General features: G+C 34.8%; 1 protein-coding gene across 1 annotated transcript in view; it reads right to left on the reverse strand.

Moving 5' to 3' along the window:
• LOC118654589 (protocadherin-11 X-linked) overlaps positions 1–3,493 on the reverse strand; it is an 80,539-nt gene extending 77,046 nt beyond the window's left edge. Inside the window, exon 1 of the mRNA XM_036305978.1 lies at positions 2,929–3,493. Coding sequence (XP_036161871.1) covers positions 2,929–3,468 — 540 coding nt within the window. The 5' untranslated portion in view covers positions 3,469–3,493. The remainder of the gene's footprint in view (positions 1–2,928) is intronic.
• Positions 3,494–22,265: the final 18,772 nt, after the last annotated feature.

A 22,265-nucleotide genomic window follows, 5' to 3' on the forward strand; every position in this document is an offset into this window, starting at 1 on the left:
GTAGGACCATTTCTCCAGCTTGCAGATAGTGTGCTTCATAACTAGATACCAAGGACAAAGGGAGGCGAGCTCTGGGAGGCTATGGGTAACCAAGCTCTATGGCTTTGTTTCTCCTTCTGGAATGCTGACTGACCTACAACCGCTTCCTCACTCCGGTGCTGTGTCTTGACCAGGAACCTGGGCTCAGCCACAGCCTGTACTGTTTACTCTTATAGGAATGCTCACTAAATTTCTTTGCTCCTCCTGGCTGAATGGGGTAGGAGCTACAACTCAATTCCTCCCCTTTCCAGGCCAAGCCTCACTGTGAGCTTTCAGCTGCAGAACTGCAAGTGTGGCTCCTTTCAGCTTCCTGCCTTTCTCACCTCCCCGCCTTCACTCAGACTTGCCCACCTTTAGATGTTTCAATGTGCATATCTCTCAGGTGTGTTTGTGCATTCACTATGGAATCCCTTGTAGAGTTATAGCCATTCAAATTGTTGAAACTTCAAGGGGAGAAACCAAGGGATTCTCTCATGCTGCCATTCATCTACCACTGCCTTTATTTTTAGTTAATTAATATACAGTTGTCAAAAGCAGGACCCTTTCATGTACAAACTGACGTATTTTTGCCTAGAATGTTAAAAATTATTTCCCCCTTTATTATGTGATTTTTTTCATATGGATTTTATATTTCCCTAGTTAGGGTAAACTATGATTTTGTTAGTCTTGTCTAATTAACAAAAATAGAACAAATAAGTGTTAATTAAATTCTTATTTTATTCTGCTGGACAGAGGGTCTTTTAAAATACATTACGATGGTTAGCTTACTTACTTTCAAATTGTAATATTTATTAAAGTTTATGGATTAATCAAAACATGCTTATTTTCTTCCTTTTATTTAACCTCTCTATCCTGCCAGGATACGTACTATTTTCATGACAGGACCTTTCTGTAAGTCAAAGTACACTCAGTTAACATCACCCATGTCTTAGCCCTCTGCATGCCCAGGTATTAGCTTTATATTCCATACTCATTATTTTAAACAAAGAGTCAGAATATTACTTGTACATGGAGCCATACAAATGCCCCAGTAGTTTAGGTGCATTGTATAGTTCACTTTTGGCTTATCATACATTCTAAAGTAGAATGAAATGTTTTTAATTTGACAAGTCTTTGCTTTTACCTGTTAAATTTTACTTTCAAATTAAACTGATTTTGCTTAGACTGTGCTGTCTAATATGGTAGCTACCACCATATATGGCAATTAAAATTAAGATTAAATAAAATTTAAAATTCAGTTCAATGGTAACACTAATCCTATTTCAAGTATTCAATAGCCACGTGTGGCCAGTAATTACTATATTGGATATCACATATTATAGAAATGTAGTCATTGCAGAAAGTTCTATTGACAGTGTTGCTTTAAAGATAGTATTCACTAAGCCTCACATTTCTATAAATTGCCACATATTTTAAAGCATCTCCAAAAATATTTTATGACGTTATATCTACTCTCTAGTTAGTGTTTATTCTTTCCAATTCTGCCCCTGTGACATTTACATCATCATCTTCATATTATGATAGAAGAAACTAATGGTCAAAAATATTAAGCTGGAAGGGGCTTATCTACTTTTTCTAAATACAAAATTGTGATCTATACTTTTCTTATTCTTACAACTTTTTCCACTGAATAGATTTTACCTAAATGCTTATTTATAAATAACCTATCACTTCTCTTTCTATTTTTACTTATATTCACACACAAATTTGCATATCACTCAAATTCACTCAAGAGTTCTGTAGCCTTCAATTTCTAAATGAATTTATAAATATACCTTCACCACATATTGGCATCAGCTGAGAAGTTTTCCAATATTTCACATCTTCCATTCCAAAACCTTCAGGTAATATACATTAAAATATCTTATTTATGTGAACTTTGAATACTTTTAGCATTGATCATGTTACTCATGTTATTCATAAACCCTATGCAATCTGGTAATGAATTGTCAAAAAATGTTTATAAAATTTTGAAAATCCCTTGACCATCTCTATATTAAATCTACACATTTGTTCTTTTACACATTTTTCAAGATCATTCAAGCACATTGTACTATTTCAAATACCAAAATCTGAGTTTTCTACTGCTTTATATATCACATAGGCAATTAAAATATTTTGAAGAAACCATTTAATCTTCTCTCTGCCTTCCCCATCCAAGACCCAACTCAAGACAAAATAGGTTCTTCGGATTAATTGAAGCTTTTTCACTAAAAGGTTTACTTACCCTCTAGTGCAAATAAATCCTCTGTGTTTTCAAAGAATTGGAAAAAAAATGAAAATATTTAACATTAACAAACAGCACATTGGCTGAAATTTACCCTCATTTTGATGACTCATAATGCTTAAAGATCTTACCTTGACTTGAAAATCATTATGAAAAATAATTTTCATTATTCTATATATGTGTAGAAATGCTAATAATGAAAAATCTCTCAAATAAATTTATCCAGAATATTTTCAAAAGGCAAGATAAAGGTTTCTATCAAAAATAATCACTGAGAAAAATTGATGTCTCAATTCATTCTTAACTTTTAGATTTGTGTGTTTAGTTCAAATTTGTGGCAATCATAATCAGACGGATTAAAAGTAAGTTATAGGGTTGGTTATTGATTTGTAAGTAGTATGGTTGAGTCCCTTGTCTTACCACATTAGTGGATTAAGGGAAACACTAACAATTGGTGAAAATTAATACACATAAAATGAAGATTCAGATTAATAAACCCTATTCAATTTCAAAAATTGCATTGATTAATTTTCTCCACAATACTTTGCTTAAACTTTGAAAAATTAAGGTGATGACTTACTCAAATTTTGAAGTACTCTAAGACCATTCTTTTTGTCTTTAAAAAAATGAATTTTCTCTAACAAAATGTTTTTAAAACGCACCTTAATGAGTTGGTAGTTTTGCACTCCATTTATTCCTATGTCAGGATCAATGGCCGCTGGGAGAGCAAATCGAGAGTTTATAGCTGAGTTCTCTGGAATTGATATGTTGATAACGGTTGCTGGGAATAATGGTGCATTATCATTTATATCTTCTATCAGAAAACGTATCTTAACCAGTCTAAATATTTCATCTGGCAAAACGGCAACTTCCACTTCATAAAAGCAACGGCCATCCAGCAAGATACCAGTACATAATTTCTCACGATCAATGCGGGCTCCAGTAGTGAAGATCTCACCAGTACCTTCTTCGATTCGGATCAGTGGCACTTCCCCAGTCTTGTACACTAGCTTGAACTTCATGGGAATTTTTAAGGACTTGTGTCGAATTAAGGACAGGTTGAGGTCTTTCAACAAGTCGCCTATCAGGACGTTTTCTGGCATTTCTTCTCGAATGGAATAGTTTTTCTCCTGGGCGCCAGACTGAAACACGACGCATGCTAACAGGACCGCAAATATATACGTCCCGGACAACAAGTCCATACCAGGTACAAGGCTCAAAGTTCGTTGTACCCCCCCCCCGCAGAGTACTGTCAAAAAGAAAAGAAAAAGAAAAAAAGAGATAGAGAAAGAGGAAGAGGAAGAAGAAATTAGTAAAGCTGACAATTAAATGTATGTTTAATAATTACTCAGTTTAATTTAAAATCATTAAACAAAAATAGTACAATCAACAGTTAAATAAACTATCAGATTTTTTAAAAATAAAATATGCATTTTTACATTAAGATGTAAAATGAAACAAGACATCTAGAGTTATCTACAGTAATTAAAAGGACTAGGAAGTTATAAAAGTGTCCACCATTGATAACATTTATAAAAGATAAATTATGACATACCAACTTAGTTAAAGGTAATAAAAATAATTAAAATATTTAATTCAATGGTTAGGGAAAAGTAAAGGAATATGTTACCAATCAGAAAAATATACTAGTAATCATTATTCTTTGTTATAATATGGATTTCAAATGCAATTCTTCTATTGGTAATGAAGATATACACTATTTTGAGTGTTTTGTTCTGGGCATCAAAATGTAAAATCGATCTAAATAACAGAAAATAAAGAATCATGATATATGAGAGGCATGGTAAGTTTGGATTAAAAAGAAGTCCTTTCAGAGAGGAGAGTAGTTTATATGACAAATACTTAAACATGGGAAAAAATATCCATAAAGCATATTAAGTTTTCCTTCTTTGGATGAGAAGAATAAGAATAGGGATAAATTATAGGGAGGAAACTAAATTTTTGTTAGTTTAATACAAACAGCTGCCTAACAAAACATTTTGGGGGAAAATATAGTTTTCAGGGGAGAATGAACTCCATCTTTGGAGGTAGTGACAGAGAAGATGCATCACCAGGTTAGCTCTGCATACTTATGATTTGGCAGATAATATCCAAACATTCAGTGGGAGAACGGGACTAGAAGATAGCTCAACTCTGAGAATTTGTGTATATACATGGTAGAAAGTAGTCCATATGAAACGGGTTTTCACATCTACACAGTGAAATAAAAATTAACCAACAAAAAGGAAGAACTTGACTAGGGTTTAAAAAGAACAAAGTCATTTGAAATCACTTTGCTGAGTTAAACCAATGAGTCAAAAAACAAAGAATCTCTGGCTCTTTATAATACATTGCTTATTATTTGTAACTCACTAAAATCTGCCAAATTATTTCAGTTCTCTGGTTCTTCTGATAAAATTCAATAAGGAATTTTTATTATTTAAATTTTCAATGTTTTTTGTTTTCCTTTATTAATTCTCAATTTTTATTCTCAACTAGATTTGTTTAATATAGCATTAATTTTGGTATATTAAATACATTTTAATATATAGTATCATGGAATATTTCATGTGCTTCTAGATGTCATTTGTAGTTAATATATAAACACAATAAAATTTGTATCATACTGCAATAAACCCTATCAGATGTTATATGTGTTATAATTAAAGAGGTATTAATGCAGCTATCAATGCATTCAGAAGTTTTAAAAAATTAGCTGACAAATAGTTATTTAAAAATCCATTAAGGAAAACTATTAATGCAGACAGGTATGTAATTAAGGAAGTTCTCAGTATTTATTAGTAATAAATAAATAATAAAAAATTTAGTAAAAACAGAGGACTCGTGAAATGACATAACTTGCTATAGGCATAATGGTTTGATTATGCCAGACAATGTATTATGTTAAGTAATTTCCCCCTGTGTAGCTGGGCATCTGCATTAAAAAAAACATTCACATGGACAGGTCAGAAAACAAAAAAGTGGAGAAAAGGACACTTTCCTATTTGCAATCAGTAATAAAATAAATCCATTTGTTAGAACAATTGAGATGGTTTAAGTCATGAGGAGAACCAATAAATAAAGTAGATAAACTTGAAACATATCACTTTATATTTCTTTTCACTGAATTGTAAAAGTATGTATTTAGGGTTCAACCACTTTCCTGTTTTGAGTGATTGGTGCCATTTACAAAACATTTTAAGTATAATATTAAGCAATGCTATTGCTAAAGAAATTATCTATCTCAGTAAACAACACCAAATACTATTGCCTGTGGTATTTTCAGCATCATTTGCTCAATGATGAGCATTGGGATTACATAATATAGAAACCTCAAGATTCATTCTCTTGTGAATTATTGGCCTTATACTCCTTTATAAATTTGAGAATAATGTATCCTATTTATACTTACCATTAGTTAATATGCATACATATACATGTGTACTATACCTTGTGACTCTAGGACACCTAAAAAATGAATGTCTATGTGTGTGAATTTATAAATACCATGCAAACATAAGCAAAAATAAAAATGGGACACTGACAACTGGAATTAAAACTACCACTCTATTCTTGTCTTACCCTTAGGTATTACACATCATTACAACTGGCAGAAGAATACTACAGACCATTTTTAGAAACACTGCATGCATGTTACAATATCTCTACACAAGAGGAGGAATTAAGAAAGTGACCTAATTCCAAACGGTCTCCCTCTCCCAACCCATTATAATCTGTCCTACTCTACCGTTTAATAACATCATCAAATAAAATATTTTAAACTTTGCTTTATCATTCAAAATTAATTTGGAGTTTTTAAAAACCATGGAAAAAAATGAAAAAAATAAGACAATGTCATTTCTAAAACTGTTATGAAAATACATATTGCAAACCTGAAACGAATATTTACCCTCTAGTTAGTAATTACTATCATGACAGTTTAATCACTTATCAAAAATATTTATTAAGCAATTTTCATATTCCAGGCACTGTTATAGGCACTGAGAATATATCAGTGAAAAAAACAGATAAACATACCTGCCCTCACAGAGGTTATATATGATAATATAAATATTCCGAAATATCTTTAAGTTAGTGTTAAACCAATATATAACAAACTCAACTCTGCTATCAGGATGTAAAAATACATGATTAAATAACCTCATTCTCCATTGTTTGATTCCAACCCTTGCATTTTCTAGTTGAATATGTATTGTTATACATACTAAATTATTTACAAACAAAACAAAAATTAAAGTGGATTTTCTTTAAAATTTTGAGTTTAATTCTTTGAATGGCCAATATAGAAACTTAGCTACTAAATATGACTATAAATAGTCACTGCTTGGTTTTATAGAAGCAGGATATATTTACCTCAGATATTCAGGGAAAATATTCCTACACATTTACCTTTGCTTGGCTCAAATTTATCTTTCATGAACAAATGATAAAATAACCTTAAATTTCATTTCACTGTTCTTCCATACCCCACTCTTACAATAACCTAAGGTTAGCATGTAAATTGCTAGGACAAGCACAATGAAATCAGATACAGAGAATTAAATTTATCTACAGGTTTCAATACTGCTGTTTAAGTGATGTTTTCATAGGTAACACATAGCAGTTGGGTAGGCAACAATCATATGACAATTAGAGAAAGCAAAAACAGAATCAAACGAAGCAACTCTGAAATTTTAAGATTTGAAAAGCAAAAGTTCAGGTTCATTTTAAAGTCTCTGAACAATCTAGTTCTAAAAAAGATAAGTAGGTAGGGGAACTAAATCTTTACTATGAAAATCTAGAGAGTTTAAACCATAAAAGTGATGTTGAAATAGTTGTTCAGAAGAATCCCAAGGCATAATTTCCTTTGCATACTTGCTACATTTTCTTTCATTAAAGAGCTGTGTTTAATTTATTTACACTTAATTCTATAAGAGTGAATGGCTTACATACTACAATAACAAATTATTTAAAAATAGTACCAATTTAGGTATTACATGAAAATAAATATCTATATGTTGGCCATAATCCTAACTCCACTTGGCTCCCATCATTCTAAATACTTTAATGTCTCTTTAAGTAAACAAACAAACAAGCAAAACAATAAACAACCACAATAAAGTCGCTTCTAAGTTATTGTTCTCATGCACTGTCAAAACTTCTTTCACAAGCATAGGAAATGTTAAGGTGGTTCTTAAGGTTGACAAGAAAAAAATCTTAGGACTTTGCAAGAAAAGAAACCATATCTGGAGAAAAACATACTGGAGTAACTGCTAAATTCAATATTTTCAAAGGGACTGACCACAGTGAAAATGGGGGAGGTGCATCGGTGTCCTCTTTGACTTAATTATTTCCTATGTATTCTTAAACTTGAATTTTCAAAATTAAATATTTAAGAAGGTACTTTAATTCCATAAAACTGGTATTTTTAATAATTTTATTCCACAATGGACTCATTGATTCCATTTTATTTTTTATGGATCTAATTTTAACGTTTGTGTCTAATTTTCTCTAAGAAGTGGATTCCATTAGTGTTGCTTCCTTCTATAAATGTTTATATTTTATTGTTGCTTTCAAACCTACAATCCTTTTGGGTACAGGACGATGGTCTAACCAACTGAACAACCCTCCCCTCACCAGCCACGGATATATTCTATTGATTCATTCTAACACTCCACAAGAATTCTGTAACAGGGTTTCAAATATGTTAATAATCAATGCTTAATCACGCTTAAAAAAATACTTTATGAAGATTGCTCTTTTATACTAACTATTCTGGATTTTTATGTATGAATTAGGGAGATTTTATAATATGGAATTATTATAGAAAGAATTATATTCCATATGGCAAAATGCTCATCCATTATCATATATTTTTATCAAGTTGGGGTGAATTTAATAATGATTATTTCAGTATCTATGAATTATTTTAATATATTTGGTCATTAAGTATAATATCATAATAAATAAATCTTAGATTCACCAAAGGTAAAGAGATAATTTCTATTCTGTATAGCATTTTAATTGCTCTAAGTGATTTCAAATTACTTATTTCATTTAATCTTTATAACAACTATATGCTACATGTGAATATCTGTGGGCAAATATTTATATATTGAATTTTTATATCAAAAGGCATTAATTTCACATGCTATAAATCCTCTAGATGATCATGTTTTTTTAAAAATAAATAAATGGTATACATTTGTGAATTTGCTGTGAATTTGTTAAATAACTTATTTTTATTTTTAGTAAGGATATGTGATTACTTTTATTCCTATTCTCAAAATAATCAAAGAGTATAAGTTTAATGAGAAAAAAATGGTAATGACTTAGTATAATTTTCATTTATGTCAGCTGCTAATTTATCAAAATCATGATGTAATAAAAATGACACTTTAAAACAAACAAAATATACCACCATAATCTTGGAAATGGTGGTTGGAAACTAGAAAAATGAATCAAGGTAAGATACTAGTAATCAGAAAATGGTGTCTATCAACATGTCTCAAAAATCAGGGAGATGACTTTCACCTTTATTAACTGCATTCAATCACCCAGGAAGAAGTTCTTAGAAGTTCTTCCTGGTAACATGAATTTGGGGTGACATAATCCATAATCATCAGGAGCTACACATCATAGGACACTGAGCAATAATGATGTAGCAACATTTTAAAAACTGATCTTGCTACTTGGTGTATCAACTGCTTAATAACAGGCACTTCAGACTAAAGGTTTAGCAAAAAAAATCCTTTATTTTTAAAATTCTTATTCTTTTATACATATTTCAGTATTATTTCTGTGATTTTCATTTTGTGTCACTTCAAAACCAAAACAAACTGGATGGCAAAAAAATTTACACCAATGAATAAATGGATAGAAAAACATTTGAACCATAAATAGGACTGATCAATCTCAGAGGGAAGGCAGAGATTGGTGGGTGGGAAGAAATTAACCAAGGAACTTATATGCATTTATGAATAACCCATGTATTACCATTTCAACAATAAAGATAAATTTTAAAAATAACACCAATGAGTAATTTGATAGAAAAATATCTGAACCATAAATGGGTCATATACAGATTACATATTGATAAAATTAATTTAGGATTGAAAAATAATTATGCAGAATTTTGGCTTTAAAAACGGAATTAGCATTTATAGTTAAATTAAACACCACTTCTGTTGGGTCCTGTTTCAATATTATTAGCATCTTTCAAAGTGTACAGAATGAATAATAAAAAGTGGTATTTTTATGTGTAAAAGCCTACCTCATACCTGATGATTTACCTCTATAACATAAAAACATAGGTATAGAGATTTTACCTAGGGAAAGGTGAGGTCTGCAATCCAGGTTGGAGAAAGAAACGGGTGTGTGGGGGAAGTCTGCACCCCACAAAGTCCACAGCCATTGGGGCCACCATGATCCATGGGTGTGGAAGGGGATCCGCAAGGCTGCTGGCAGAAGGGAACTCTAAAAATCAGCCCATAGCTGGACTGGGCGCAAAAAGGCAGCCTCAGATTGTACCAGTGTGCCCGCTGCTTAGTGCCAGGGGAAAAAGAACTTGCAGAAGAGATGTTTGGAGAACTGTGTGCAGTGCTGGACTGAGAGAGAGAGCTACATAACCAGACACCTGGAAAAGAGAGATCATGGGGACACAAAGGTACAGCCCGCAAATGAAAGAAAAAGAGGCATTAACAGAAAAGGAAGTAAATGAAAAGGAGGCAAGCAATATGTCATAGAAAGAATTCAGAGAAATGGTCATAAGGTGGCTGAAAAGAATCAAAGACAAATTCAACAATATGTGTAAGAACCAAGAGGAAGTGAAGAAGAACCAAGAAGAAATGAAAAATAACATCGCTGCTATAAAGAACCCAATAGAAAGCATCAACAGTAGACTAGAAGAAGAAGAGAACTTCATCAGTGAGCTAGAGGACAAGGCAGGAAAAAATACCCAAGCAGAGCAGCACCTAGAAAAAATAAAAAACAAAACTTAAAAAACAGGACGAGAGCATAATGGAACTTTGGAACAACACAAAACAAAACAAAATCCGCATAATAGGGGTACCAGAAGGAGAGGAAACTGAGCAAGGAACAGAAAACATGTTTGCAGAAATAATGACAGAAAACTTCCCTGATATAGGAAAGAAAAAACTCACACAAATCCAAGAAGCTCACAGAGTCCCAAACAAAATGAACCCCAAAAGACCAATGCCAAGGCACATTATAATTAAATTGGAAAACACCAACAACAAAGTAAGAATCTTAAAAGCAGCCAGAGAGAGACAGAAAGTTACCTCCAAAGGATGCCCCATCAGACTAGTGACTGATTTCTCAACAGAAACACATCAGGCAATAAGTGAATGGAATGAAATATACAAAGTCATGCAAAGGAAGGGTCTGAATCCAAGAATACTGTACCCAGCAAGGCTATCAATCAAAATTGAGGGTGAAATCAGGAGCTTCACAGACAAAAAAGGACTAAGGGAGTTTATTACCACCAAACCAGCAATGCAAGAAATGCTAAAGGGTCTTCTGTAAAAAGAAGAAATAGGAAACGAAGAAGGAACACAGGCGTAAAGAATAAAAATGGTGACAAAAAAGCACCTATCAATAATAACTTTAAATGTTAATGGATTAAATGCCCCAATCAAAAGACATAGGGTAGCTGAGTGGATAAGAAAACATGACCCACATATCTGCTGTCTACAGGAAACCCACTTCAGGAAAAATGGACTCACACAGACTGATGGTGAAGGGATGGAAAAAGTTTTTTAAGGCAAATGGAAATGAAATTTAAAAAAAAGCTGGTGTAGCAATACTTATATCTGACAAATTAGATCTCAAAGTGAAGGATATAAAAAGAGATAAGGAAGGCCACTTTATAATACTAAAGGGAGCAATCCAACAAGAAGAAATAACTCTGGAAAACATATACACACCCAATATATGAGCACCCAAATACATAAAAAAACTTCTGGCCAAAGCCGGTTTGGCTCAGTGGATAGAGCATCGACCTGCAGACTGAAGGGTCCCAGGTTCGATTCCGGTCAGGGGCATGTGCCTTGGTTGCGGGCACATCCCCAGTGGGAGGTGTGCAGGAGGCAGCTGGTCGATGTTTCTCTCTCATCGATGTTTCTAACTCTCTATCCCTCTCCCTTCCTCTCTGTAAAAAATCAATAAAAATATATTAAAAAAAAAAAAAAACTTCTGGAGGATATCAAGGGAGAGATTGATAGCAATACAGTCATAGTAGGGGACTTTAATACCACACTATCACCATTGGACAAATCCTCCAAACAAAAAATCAACAAGGAAACATCAATCATAAATGACGCACTAGATCAGATGGAATTAATTGACATCTTCAGAAGATTTCACCCCAAAGCCACAGAATATACATTCTTCTCACGTTCACATGGGTCATTTTCAAAGATAGACCATATATTGGGTCACATACAAAGTCTCTTCAAATTCAAGAATATAGAAATCATATCAAGCATCTTCTCAGATCACAATGGCACAAAATTAGAAATCAGCTACAATAAATACAATAAAAAATCAAACACTTAGAGGCTAAAAAGCATGTTATTAAAAAATGATTGGGTTACTTAAGAGAGAAAAGATGAACTAAAAAGCATCCTGGTAACAAATGACAATAAAAACACAACAACCCAAAATCGGTGCGACACAGTGAAAGCAGTCGTGAGAGCGAAGTTCATAGTGCTACAAGCCTTCCTTAAAAAAAAACACAAAAAACAACAACAACAAAAAAAAAAAAAAAAACAAAAAAAACAAAAAAAACAAAAAAAAAGTTGGTAAGAAATTATCTAACCCTACAACTCAAAGTGTGAGAAAGACAGCAACAAGAATAGCCCAGCATAAGCAGAAGGAAGGAAATAATAAAGATCAGACCAGAGATAAACAACATAGAGACCAAAAAAAAAAAAAAAATACAAAAGATCAACAAAACCAAGAGCTGGTTCTTTGAAAGGATAAACAAGATTGATGAACCTCTAGCCAGGCTCACCAAGAAGCAAAGAGAGAAGACCCAAATAAACAAAATCAGAAATGAAAGAGGTGAAATAACAACCGATCCCACAGAAATACAAATGATTATGAAAAAAGAACAAAACAAAAACTATGAAGACCTCTATTCCAACAAAATGGACAACCTAGATGAAATGGACATACTCTTGGAAAAATACAAGCTCCCAAGAGTCAACCAAGAAGAGTTAAAAAACCTGAATAGGTCGATAAGTACCGAAGAAATTGAAACATTAATCAATATTCTTCCAGCAAACAAAAGCCCTGGTCCGGACGGCTTTACAGGGGAGTTCTACCAAGCATTCAAAAAGAACTAAAACCTATCCTACTCAGACTATTCCATAAAATTCAAGAGGAAGGCACACTTCCAAGCTCTTTCTATGAAGCCAGCATTACCCTAATCTCAAAACCAAATAAATACCACAATAAATAAATAAATAAATAAATAAATAAGAACTATAGGCCAATATCCTTGATGAACATAGATGATGAACTCCTCAACAAAATTCAAGCAAATCGTATTCAGCATTATATTAGAAAGATCATACACCATGACCAAGTGGGATTTATCCCAGGGATGCAAGGATGGTTCAATATCCGCAAATCAATAAATGTGATACATCACATAAACAAACTGAGAGACAAAAATCACATAATCATATCAATTGACGCAGAAAAAGCATTTGACAAAATCCAACACCCTTTCTTGATAAAAACTCTCAGCAAAGTCGGAATAGAGGGATCATACCTCAACATAATAAAAACCCTATATGACAAGCCTACAGCCAACATCATATTCAATGGGCAAAAAATAATCCATTTTCCCTAAGAATAGGAACAAGACAAGGATGCCCACTTTCACCACTCCTGTCAACAAAGTACTAGAAGTACTAGCCATAGTGATCAGACAAGAAGAAAAAATAAAAGGCATGCAAATTGGAAAAGAAGAAGTAAAACTGTCCTAATTTGCAGATGACATGATACTATACATAGCAAACCCCAAAGACTCCATAAAAAAATACTAGACCTAATAAATGAATTTGGCAATGTAGCAGGATACAAAATTAACACCCAGAAATCTATGGCCTTTTTATATACCAATAATGAACTCACAGAAAGAGAAATGAAAAAAATAAATCCCATTTACCATTGCACCAAAACAATTGAGATACCTAGGAATAAACTTAACCAACGACATAAAAGACCTATACTTGGAAAATCACAGGACATTGAAAAAAGAGATAGAGGAAGACATAAACAAATGGAAGATCATACCATGTTCATGGATTGGTAGAATCAACATAATTAAAATGTCCATATTACCTAAAACAATCTATGGATTCAATGCAATACCTATTAAAATACCAATGGCATATTTCAAAGATCTAGAACAAACTCTCCAAAAATTCATCTGGAATAAAAAAGACCCCAAATACCCACAGCTATCCTGAGAAAGAACAAAGGTGGAGGGATCACAATACCAGACATCAAACTATATTACCAAACCATGGTTCTCAAAACTGCCTGGTACTGGCACAAGTACAGACATATAGACCAATTGAACAGAATAGAGGACCCAGAAATTGACCCAAGCCATTATACCCAATTAATATTCGACAAAAGAGGCATACAATGGAGTCAAAACAGCCTCTTTAATAAATGGTGCTGGGAAATTCGGTCAGATACATGCAAAAAAAATGAAACCAGATTACCAACTTACACGATACACAAAAACAAACTCAAAATGGCTAAATGACTTCAATGTAAGACGGGAAACCATAAAAAATCCTACAAGATTCCATAGGCAGCAAAATTGCAGACATATGTTGTAGTAATAGCCTTACAGACACAGATCCTAGGGCAAGAGAGACTAAGGAAAAAATAAACAAATGGGATTACATCAAAATAAAAAGCTTCTGCACAGCAAAAGAAACCATCGACAAAACAACAAGAAAGCCCACTGCGTGGGAGAACATATTTGCCAATGTTGTCTCCGATAAGGGTTTAATCTCCAACATTTATAGGGAACTCATACAATTCAACAAAAGGAAAATAAACAACCCAATAAAAAAAATGGGCAAAGGACCTAAATAGACTCTTTTCAAAAGAGGACACTCGAAAGAGGGAAAGAGGACACTCAGAAAGCCAAGAGACACATGAGAACATGCTCAAAGTCACTAATCATCTGAGAGATGCAAATCAAAAAACAGTGAGGTACCATCTCACACCTGTCAGAATGGTATCATCAGCAAATCAACAAACGACAAGTGCTGGAGAGGATTCAGGGAAAAAAGAACCCTCCTTCACTGCTGGTGGAAATGCAGACTGATGCAGCCATTGTGGAAATCAGTATAGCATTTCCTCAAAAAGTTAAAAATGGAATTGCCACTTGACCCAGTAATACCACTTCTAGGAATATATCCGGAGAAAACAAAAACACCGATCAGAAAGCACATATGCAACCCTATGTTCATAGCAGCACAATTTACAATAGCTGTTTTGGAAACAGCCTAAATGTCCATCAGCAGAAGAGTGGGTTAGAAAACTATGGTACATCTACACAATGGAATACTATGCCTCTATAAAAAAGAAGGAATTCTTACCATTTGCAACAGCATGGATGGAGCTGGAGAGCATCATGCTAAGTGAAATAAGCCAGGAAGTGAAAGAAAAACACTACACGATCACACTCATTTATGGATAATAAAGGACATTATAACCTGATGAACAAAAAAATACATACAGAGGCAGAGAAGCATTGAACAGCCTGTCAAATTACAGTCGGAAGGCTGGGGTGTGTTGTGGGTTGGGCGGGGGGCGGTAAGAGATCAACCGAAGGACTTGTATGCATGCATGTAAGCATAACCAATGGACACAAGACACTGGGTGGGTGGGGGTAAGGGCATGTGCTGGGGGTTGGGGAGGCTGGGGGAAGGTCAATGGGGGAAAAAAGGAGACATATGTGCTATTATCTGTAATACTTTAAACCATAAAATAATTTTTTTAAAAGAAAGAAAAGAAAATTTAAAAAAACACAAAAAACAGGTATAAAATTCATCTCCCATAAAATATGCTTTAAATGGAAATAATAGTACAGATCCATAATGTTTTATAGTGTAGTTTTCTACTCTAATGCAAATGAATTATTTCAGCTATTTACCAAAATTTATTAGTAGGCCTTTTATTTAGTTTAGCAGTGGATGGACATTATGCCAAATATATAACAAGTATTTAAGGAATGTTTTTTAGATATTTGGATTTGTAATTCTTTTGTTTTGAACTCCTTTTTTAAAGATCACATCACTAGAAAAGACACAAGAAGCAAGAGCTGTGTTATAAAAAAATCTTGGAATATTCTTTATTTCATGTATTCTGTTTTATTAAAAAGCCTATATTTTTCTGATGAGTGTATCTTAAGTACAACCTTCTCCTGGAGGTATCTTCATTACAAATTACACTAAATTGTTCTTAGGCAATCAGTTTTTCCAATTAAAAGTAAAGTAATATTTAAGTTAATTCTAATCATGTATCTTTTTTAAATACTTATAGATTCTTCTCATTTACTTTTTTCCCCTTTTTATCTTGTTTCCAACTTTGGATTACCACAGATTCATAAAATCATTAAAAGTCACTCTTTTCCTCATTAGTCTTCATTCACCATACTCCACACTTTCTCACCACAAGAGCCTTCCCTCTATATAATAATAAGCTAGCATATTGTAAGACGAATTTGTTACTTTTAAAATAAATCAAGCAGTGCATTAACCTCACAAATACTTTAAGTAACTGTCAACAGGGAAATTAAGAATATAAATTTTCCATCTTCAGAGTTGGATACAGTTTTGTTATTGGAACCAATAAGCAATTGCTAAATCCTAACTGAAATATTCATAATGTATTTAATTTGTATGATTTAAATAATAATTTTCATGTTTCTGAGTGTACATTCTTGTGTATATATGTGTGTTCACATGCACAGAGTTTCAAAGAAAAAGTGTCAGTTGATATACACACAGAAGTGGAATCGTTGGGTCATAAGGCAGTTTTCATTTTAAATTTTTTGAGGAAACGCCATACTGTTTTTCATAGTTAGTACAGATTAGAAATTACAAAATAGTCATGGGAATGTAAAGTACAGTATAAGGAATATCATCAATAATATTGCAGTAACTATGTATGGTACCCATTGGGTACTGAAAATCTCAGGGGAAACAATTTGTAAAATGTACCTCTGCCTAACAACTATGCTGTACAACTCAAACTAATCCTATATAATAAAAGGCTAATTTGCAAATCAACCAAATGGTGGAAAGACAGGTTGCTATGATGCACACTGACCACCACAGGGCAGATGCTCAACACAGGAGCTGCCCCCTTGTGGTCAGTGCACTCCCACAGGGGAAGGGCTGCTCAGCCAGAAGCCAGGCTCATGGCTGGGGAGTGCAGTGGCAGTGGCGGGAGCCTCTCCTGCCTTCAAGGCAGCGCTAAGGATGTCTGACTGACAGGGAGCAGATCTAAGCTGTCAGGGGGACATCCCCCGAAGGCTTCTGGACTGTTAGAGGGCACAGGCTGGCTGAGGGACCCCCTGAGTGCACACATTTCATGCACCAGGCCTCTAGTACAAAATTATCTACACTAATAAAAGACAAAGATATTAGTTGACTGTACCTTCACTATGCCCATCAGCCAATCAGAAGAGTATGCAAATTAACCCAACAAAGTTGGCCGTTAAATTTTCATACTGCAAGTGGGGTGGGACAGTGCGAGCCACCATCCAGGCCTCCCATGTGCTACCCAGGGTGGCGGGGCGGGACAGCGCGAGCCGCCGCCTGCCCCGCTGCCATCCGGGCCTCCCATGTGTGGACATCCCCCAAGGGGTCCCAGACTACAATAGGGCACAGGCTGGGCTGAGGGACCCCCCAAGTGCACGTTTTTGTGCACCGTGCCTCTAGTATTGAATAAAAAGTAACTTAAATTTTAAAATAATAATTTAAAAAAAACAATCAAAATGCCAGTCTACTAAACAATATTTGAAATGTAACTGGTATGGTCAAAGTTACTCTCACATTAAAGCAGTCCCAAAATGAAATACTTTGTTAGAGTGGGCAGATAGAAAGATATGAGCTGGGAGAGATAGCTGTGGCTTGGAGGAAGCATGTTTGAGATATAACAAACTGAAAATAGACAATGTAGGTGGCAGGGCCCTATGTGAGAAGGAAAGATTAAGAGTCCCTTCGGTGGAATAGCACCTAGATGAAGGATTCTTATAGCTTAAAGATATATTTTTTTGAGACATGAAGGAGGGGATGATGTGCTCCTTGCCTAGAGATATTCCAGCCTAGGGGTATTAAATCCTCAGACTCCCAAATGTCAAGACACTCAGTTCCATTTCAGCTGACTGAGTTGCCTGCTCAGGTCCTATCTGAATGTATTTCTTTCCTGCAAATAAATCTTCATCTGCTTTTGCTGCTATTTGTTACCTCTTGTTTGAATTCATTCCTATAAGCAAGGTAAGAACTGGGGGTACAGAGTACTATCTCTGGCCAGAGCTTATCTTCAGCGAGGCAACCCCTTGACCACCACTGACAATTTTAACCAAGTCCCAAAACTAATGCATATGGAGACAAAAAAAGATATTTAGGCATTTATTTTTCTTAATCTACCTATTGTACTGCTTATGGAAAATATAATTTTAACTTTGCTTATTTATGAATGTTTGCAAAAAAAACCTTAAATATATCTTCTGAAAACTAGATTTCAATCTGGTTTTTAAAAAGAGTTTTCTAAAGAAGGAAAATAAAGACATCATTCATCTTATTAGGAACTGGAGGCTCAAATGATTGTTACTTTTCCTCGAAAAATATCTTTGGATTTTCAGAATTACAACTTATTGTGATGATTTCAACTTGAAATCCAGTGTGAAATAGGTGAAAACTGTCTTTCTCTCATTTTAGATATGTTATAATTCCTATATAGATGATAACTGTATAATATTGTCCTCAAATTTTCTTAATATTCCAAGAAATATTAGAAACACTCAAAGATTATATTTTCCTTTTCAAAGATATTCCAGCTCTGCCCAGTTTAGCTCAGTTTGTTGGGTGTCCTCCCATGCATCAAAAGGTTGCCTGTTCGATTTCCCATTAGGGCATATGCCTTGTTTGTAGGCTCAATCCGGGTAGGAGACGGGCAGGAGGAAACCGATAAATATTTCACTCTCATGTCAATGTTCATCTCTCTCCTTCTCTCTATAAAAATCAATTTAAAAATCTTTATAAATAACAAAAGTAAAGATATTCAAATCCTTAATGAAGATTAAATAATGAGTTATCATAACCAAAAATATTTCACACTTGGTATAACTGATGCTAATGCTAGGAAATTGAAATCATATGCTGTATTGATTCTTCCTATAGAATGACACCCGTGGAAAATAAAGGCCAGTGCTATTCATGATAAAATTACTTCATGTCAGGACTTAATATTATAGATGGCACAGGAACAAAATTTTAAAAGCAAATATGATTAGGCTCTGATAAAAGAAGTCTCCTTTTGCATAGTATAGTCATATTTAGACTACAAATAAGCATCAGGAGCTATGCAGTTCAATACAGTAGCCCTTGCCATAGCTAGCTATAAAAACTAAAAATAAATTAAAAATTCCAGTGCTCAGTTGCACTTGGCACACTTCAAGTGTTCAATATGCAAAAGTGGTTAAGGATTACAATATTAGACAGTGCAGATTATAGAGCATTTCTATCACCACAGAAAATTCTATTGGACAGTGCTAATCTAGAGCAAGAAGAAAATAATCTGGATCTATGCATGCACTCAGGAAAGTGAAATGATAGCTGGGGTCCCCAAATAATAGGAAGAGGACAAAAATATATAAATTAATGCAGTAAAGTTTATTAGTGAATCATTTAGGAATGAATACTATTTTATTATATTAAATCTGAAAACTATTAGGTAGTGCATATTTTTAAGAGATTGGTAACCTGTTCATTCAAGGAGTAACAATTGAATTTCCTGTCTGTTTACATTGGTAATCACACTACTTGAGATCTGAGACCCCAAAAAAGTGCAGTTTTATGATTATAAATAAATAGTATCTTAAAATATAATTATTTTCAATAAAACCTATGAGAAATGCTATATAGATAAATGTTCTGTATCTGAGAAACTAAAATTATGAGATAATATACCAATACAATTACCCACTTGATAATTTTAGTAGGTTGTGTACAGTCAATAGAAGTGTGAGGTACTCACCACGTTCTCCTGATTTACCACCATCATAAGTTACCACCATTATACTATCAGTATTAGGAATATAATGCATAATAGAAATAATCAATTCTTCAAAAACTTCAGACAGTAAATTTGTCTTGATTTATATCAGAAATGTATGAATACTATAAATAAGTACCTATAATGTAGAATAATGTAAGCCACTGTTTTCTAATATATCTAGCTAGAGGCTCGATGCACAAAATTTGTGCAAGGGGCTCCACCCTCGCAGCCCCAGATGCCTCAGCCCTCACAGCCCTGGCTTCATCCAGAAGGTTGTCAGGATGGTCGTTCTGTTGTTCAGTCTAATTAGTATATTAGCTTTTTATTGTATAGGATTATTATTGTGCTCTCAATCCTTGTGTGTAGTTCACCAAATCCACATCACTCTCCTCCTCTGAGCATACAGTCAGAGCACCAATGATATACATTACCTGCTACAGTTTACAAATTTCCTCCTATTTCTATTTTTGTGCTTATTTCACTCTTGATTTCAAAGTTTTCCACAGTGCTGGATACAGTCTTAATAAATATTGCTGAATTTTTATTTTTATGTATTTATATATACATTTTAATAAAGAAATAATGTTTAATAAAGAAAAGGCTTCTGAGAGTTTAAAGAACTTAGACAAAGTGAATTATACCCCATGTAAAAGCCATTATCCACTGAAATAGAAATGAATTGCCTCAGTTTCCCTATGGAATATCCAGTCTTGCTCCTAGTACCTTTTTTTTCCTTTAAAATTCTTATTTCTTCTGAGTCAGTTATTCTAAATTTTATTTTCTTCATTTTTTGTTCTATTTCAAAAAAATGTGATAAATAGAAGGAATGTGTGAAGGAAGATCTAACATTGTAATGTAATTTTAATTTTGATGATAGTTTTCATAATTTATATCAGTATATATAAAATAGTACATTTATATGAGTATTCTGTGCATTAGGTATTGACATCTACCTTTTCCACATCCAATCCTAATAATAGAGAAACATGGTAATTAACCGTAACTTCACTACCCTTCCCATTGGCTAATCAGCGAGATATGCAAATTAATCACCAGCCAAGATGGCAGTTAACCGCCAACAAAGATGGCTGCTAATTTGCATACTGCAGGCAGGGCGGGACAGCACCATCCCACCTGCCCCGCTGCCATTCGGGCCTGCTATTTACGACCTGGGTGGCAGGCGGCCCGTATGGGAACAGACCCAGGGCTGGCGGCAGAACCCCAGCAATCGGCCACCGGCCATGCCCACAAACGGCCCTCCAGCGGGGATCCCTGCCGACAGGTGCTAATGCACTGATCTTCCACTGGCCAAACCACAAATGGCCCTCCAGGGGGATCCCCGGCTGACCAGTGCTAATGCACCGATCTGTCACTGGCCACGCCCACAAACGGCCCTCCAGGGGGATCCCTGGCTGACTGGTGCTTATGCACTGATCTGTCACTGGCCACGCCCACAAACAGCCCTCCAGTGGGGATCCCCTGCCTACAGGTGCTAATGCACCAATCTGCCACTGGTCATGCCCACAAAGGGCCCTCCTCTGGGATCCCAGGCTAGCAGGTGCTAATGCACTGATTTGCCAAAACGCACACCCGGGCAGCCTTTGCCCTGCACGAACTATGCAGCCAGGAGAGGGGAGTGAGGCAGCTGGGAGCAGGGGGGAAACTTCCCGGGGTTGGTGTCAGGCAGCTCAAAGCAGAGTGCGAACTATCCCCACTGGTAGCTGCTTGCTCATTCACTTACTCGCTCATTCATTCACTCATTCACTCACTCATTATTCACTCACTCAGCAAACCCTCTCAGGTCCATGGCACCAGGCTAGGCACTGAAGTTGAAGCAGGATAAGACAGAGCTATGTCCTCAAGATGTTAGTAATTCAGTAGGGCGAAGCAGGCACATGAACGAGGCAGTTGTACACACAGATGCACTGTACTGGGTTCGATGGGGGCTGTAACTAATGCCGACTTTGTTCTCTTGATAAATTGGGGCCTCGGGAGCCAGGCTGCCCAAGCCTGTAGGCCTGTGCCTAGGCCAGGAGTGGCAGGGGTCCCGGAACATGACAGAGGGTGCAGGTTGGGCTGAGGGGTCTGGCCACACTCCTCACCCTCACCCCCAAGTGCACAAATTTTTGTGCACCGGGCTACTAGTATATAATGTTGTTCTAATTGTTTTTCATGCACTTATATGTATTTCTTTCTCACATGATGGTATGTTAACATATAAATGCCAAAAAATGCTCTTTTATAGGGTATGATTTTACTGAATATTATTTTGAAACTAGCAACACAACAGACTAAAACCAGCTAGAAAAAATAGGACTTTTATTTCTGTGTTTTGGTCCATATTCATGAAAAAATATAAAATCATTTTTGATAATATAGTTATTATCAAGTGTATGAAAAAAATAGTTGATAGCTAATCCCACCATGTTCACAAAAATGAGACATTTCATAGAGGCATTATTTAAATGTACTTTTGGTATGCTCTTCTAGTTTTAAAAATAAGTGAAAATATCTGAAAATACAGACTGAACTAAAGAACTCCATATAGATCCATTCCTGCAACTGTCTTAATGACCAGTATTGATGACTTCAGCCAAATGATTAATTCAGGGATTCACATACACTGAAGCGAACCATTCATTAAAAGCTATTGCTA

The sequence above is a fragment of the Myotis myotis genome, unplaced genomic scaffold (genome assembly GCF_014108235.1).
Source record: "Myotis myotis isolate mMyoMyo1 unplaced genomic scaffold, mMyoMyo1.p scaffold_m19_p_4, whole genome shotgun sequence".
Lineage (NCBI taxonomy): Eukaryota > Metazoa > Chordata > Mammalia > Chiroptera > Vespertilionidae > Myotis > Myotis myotis.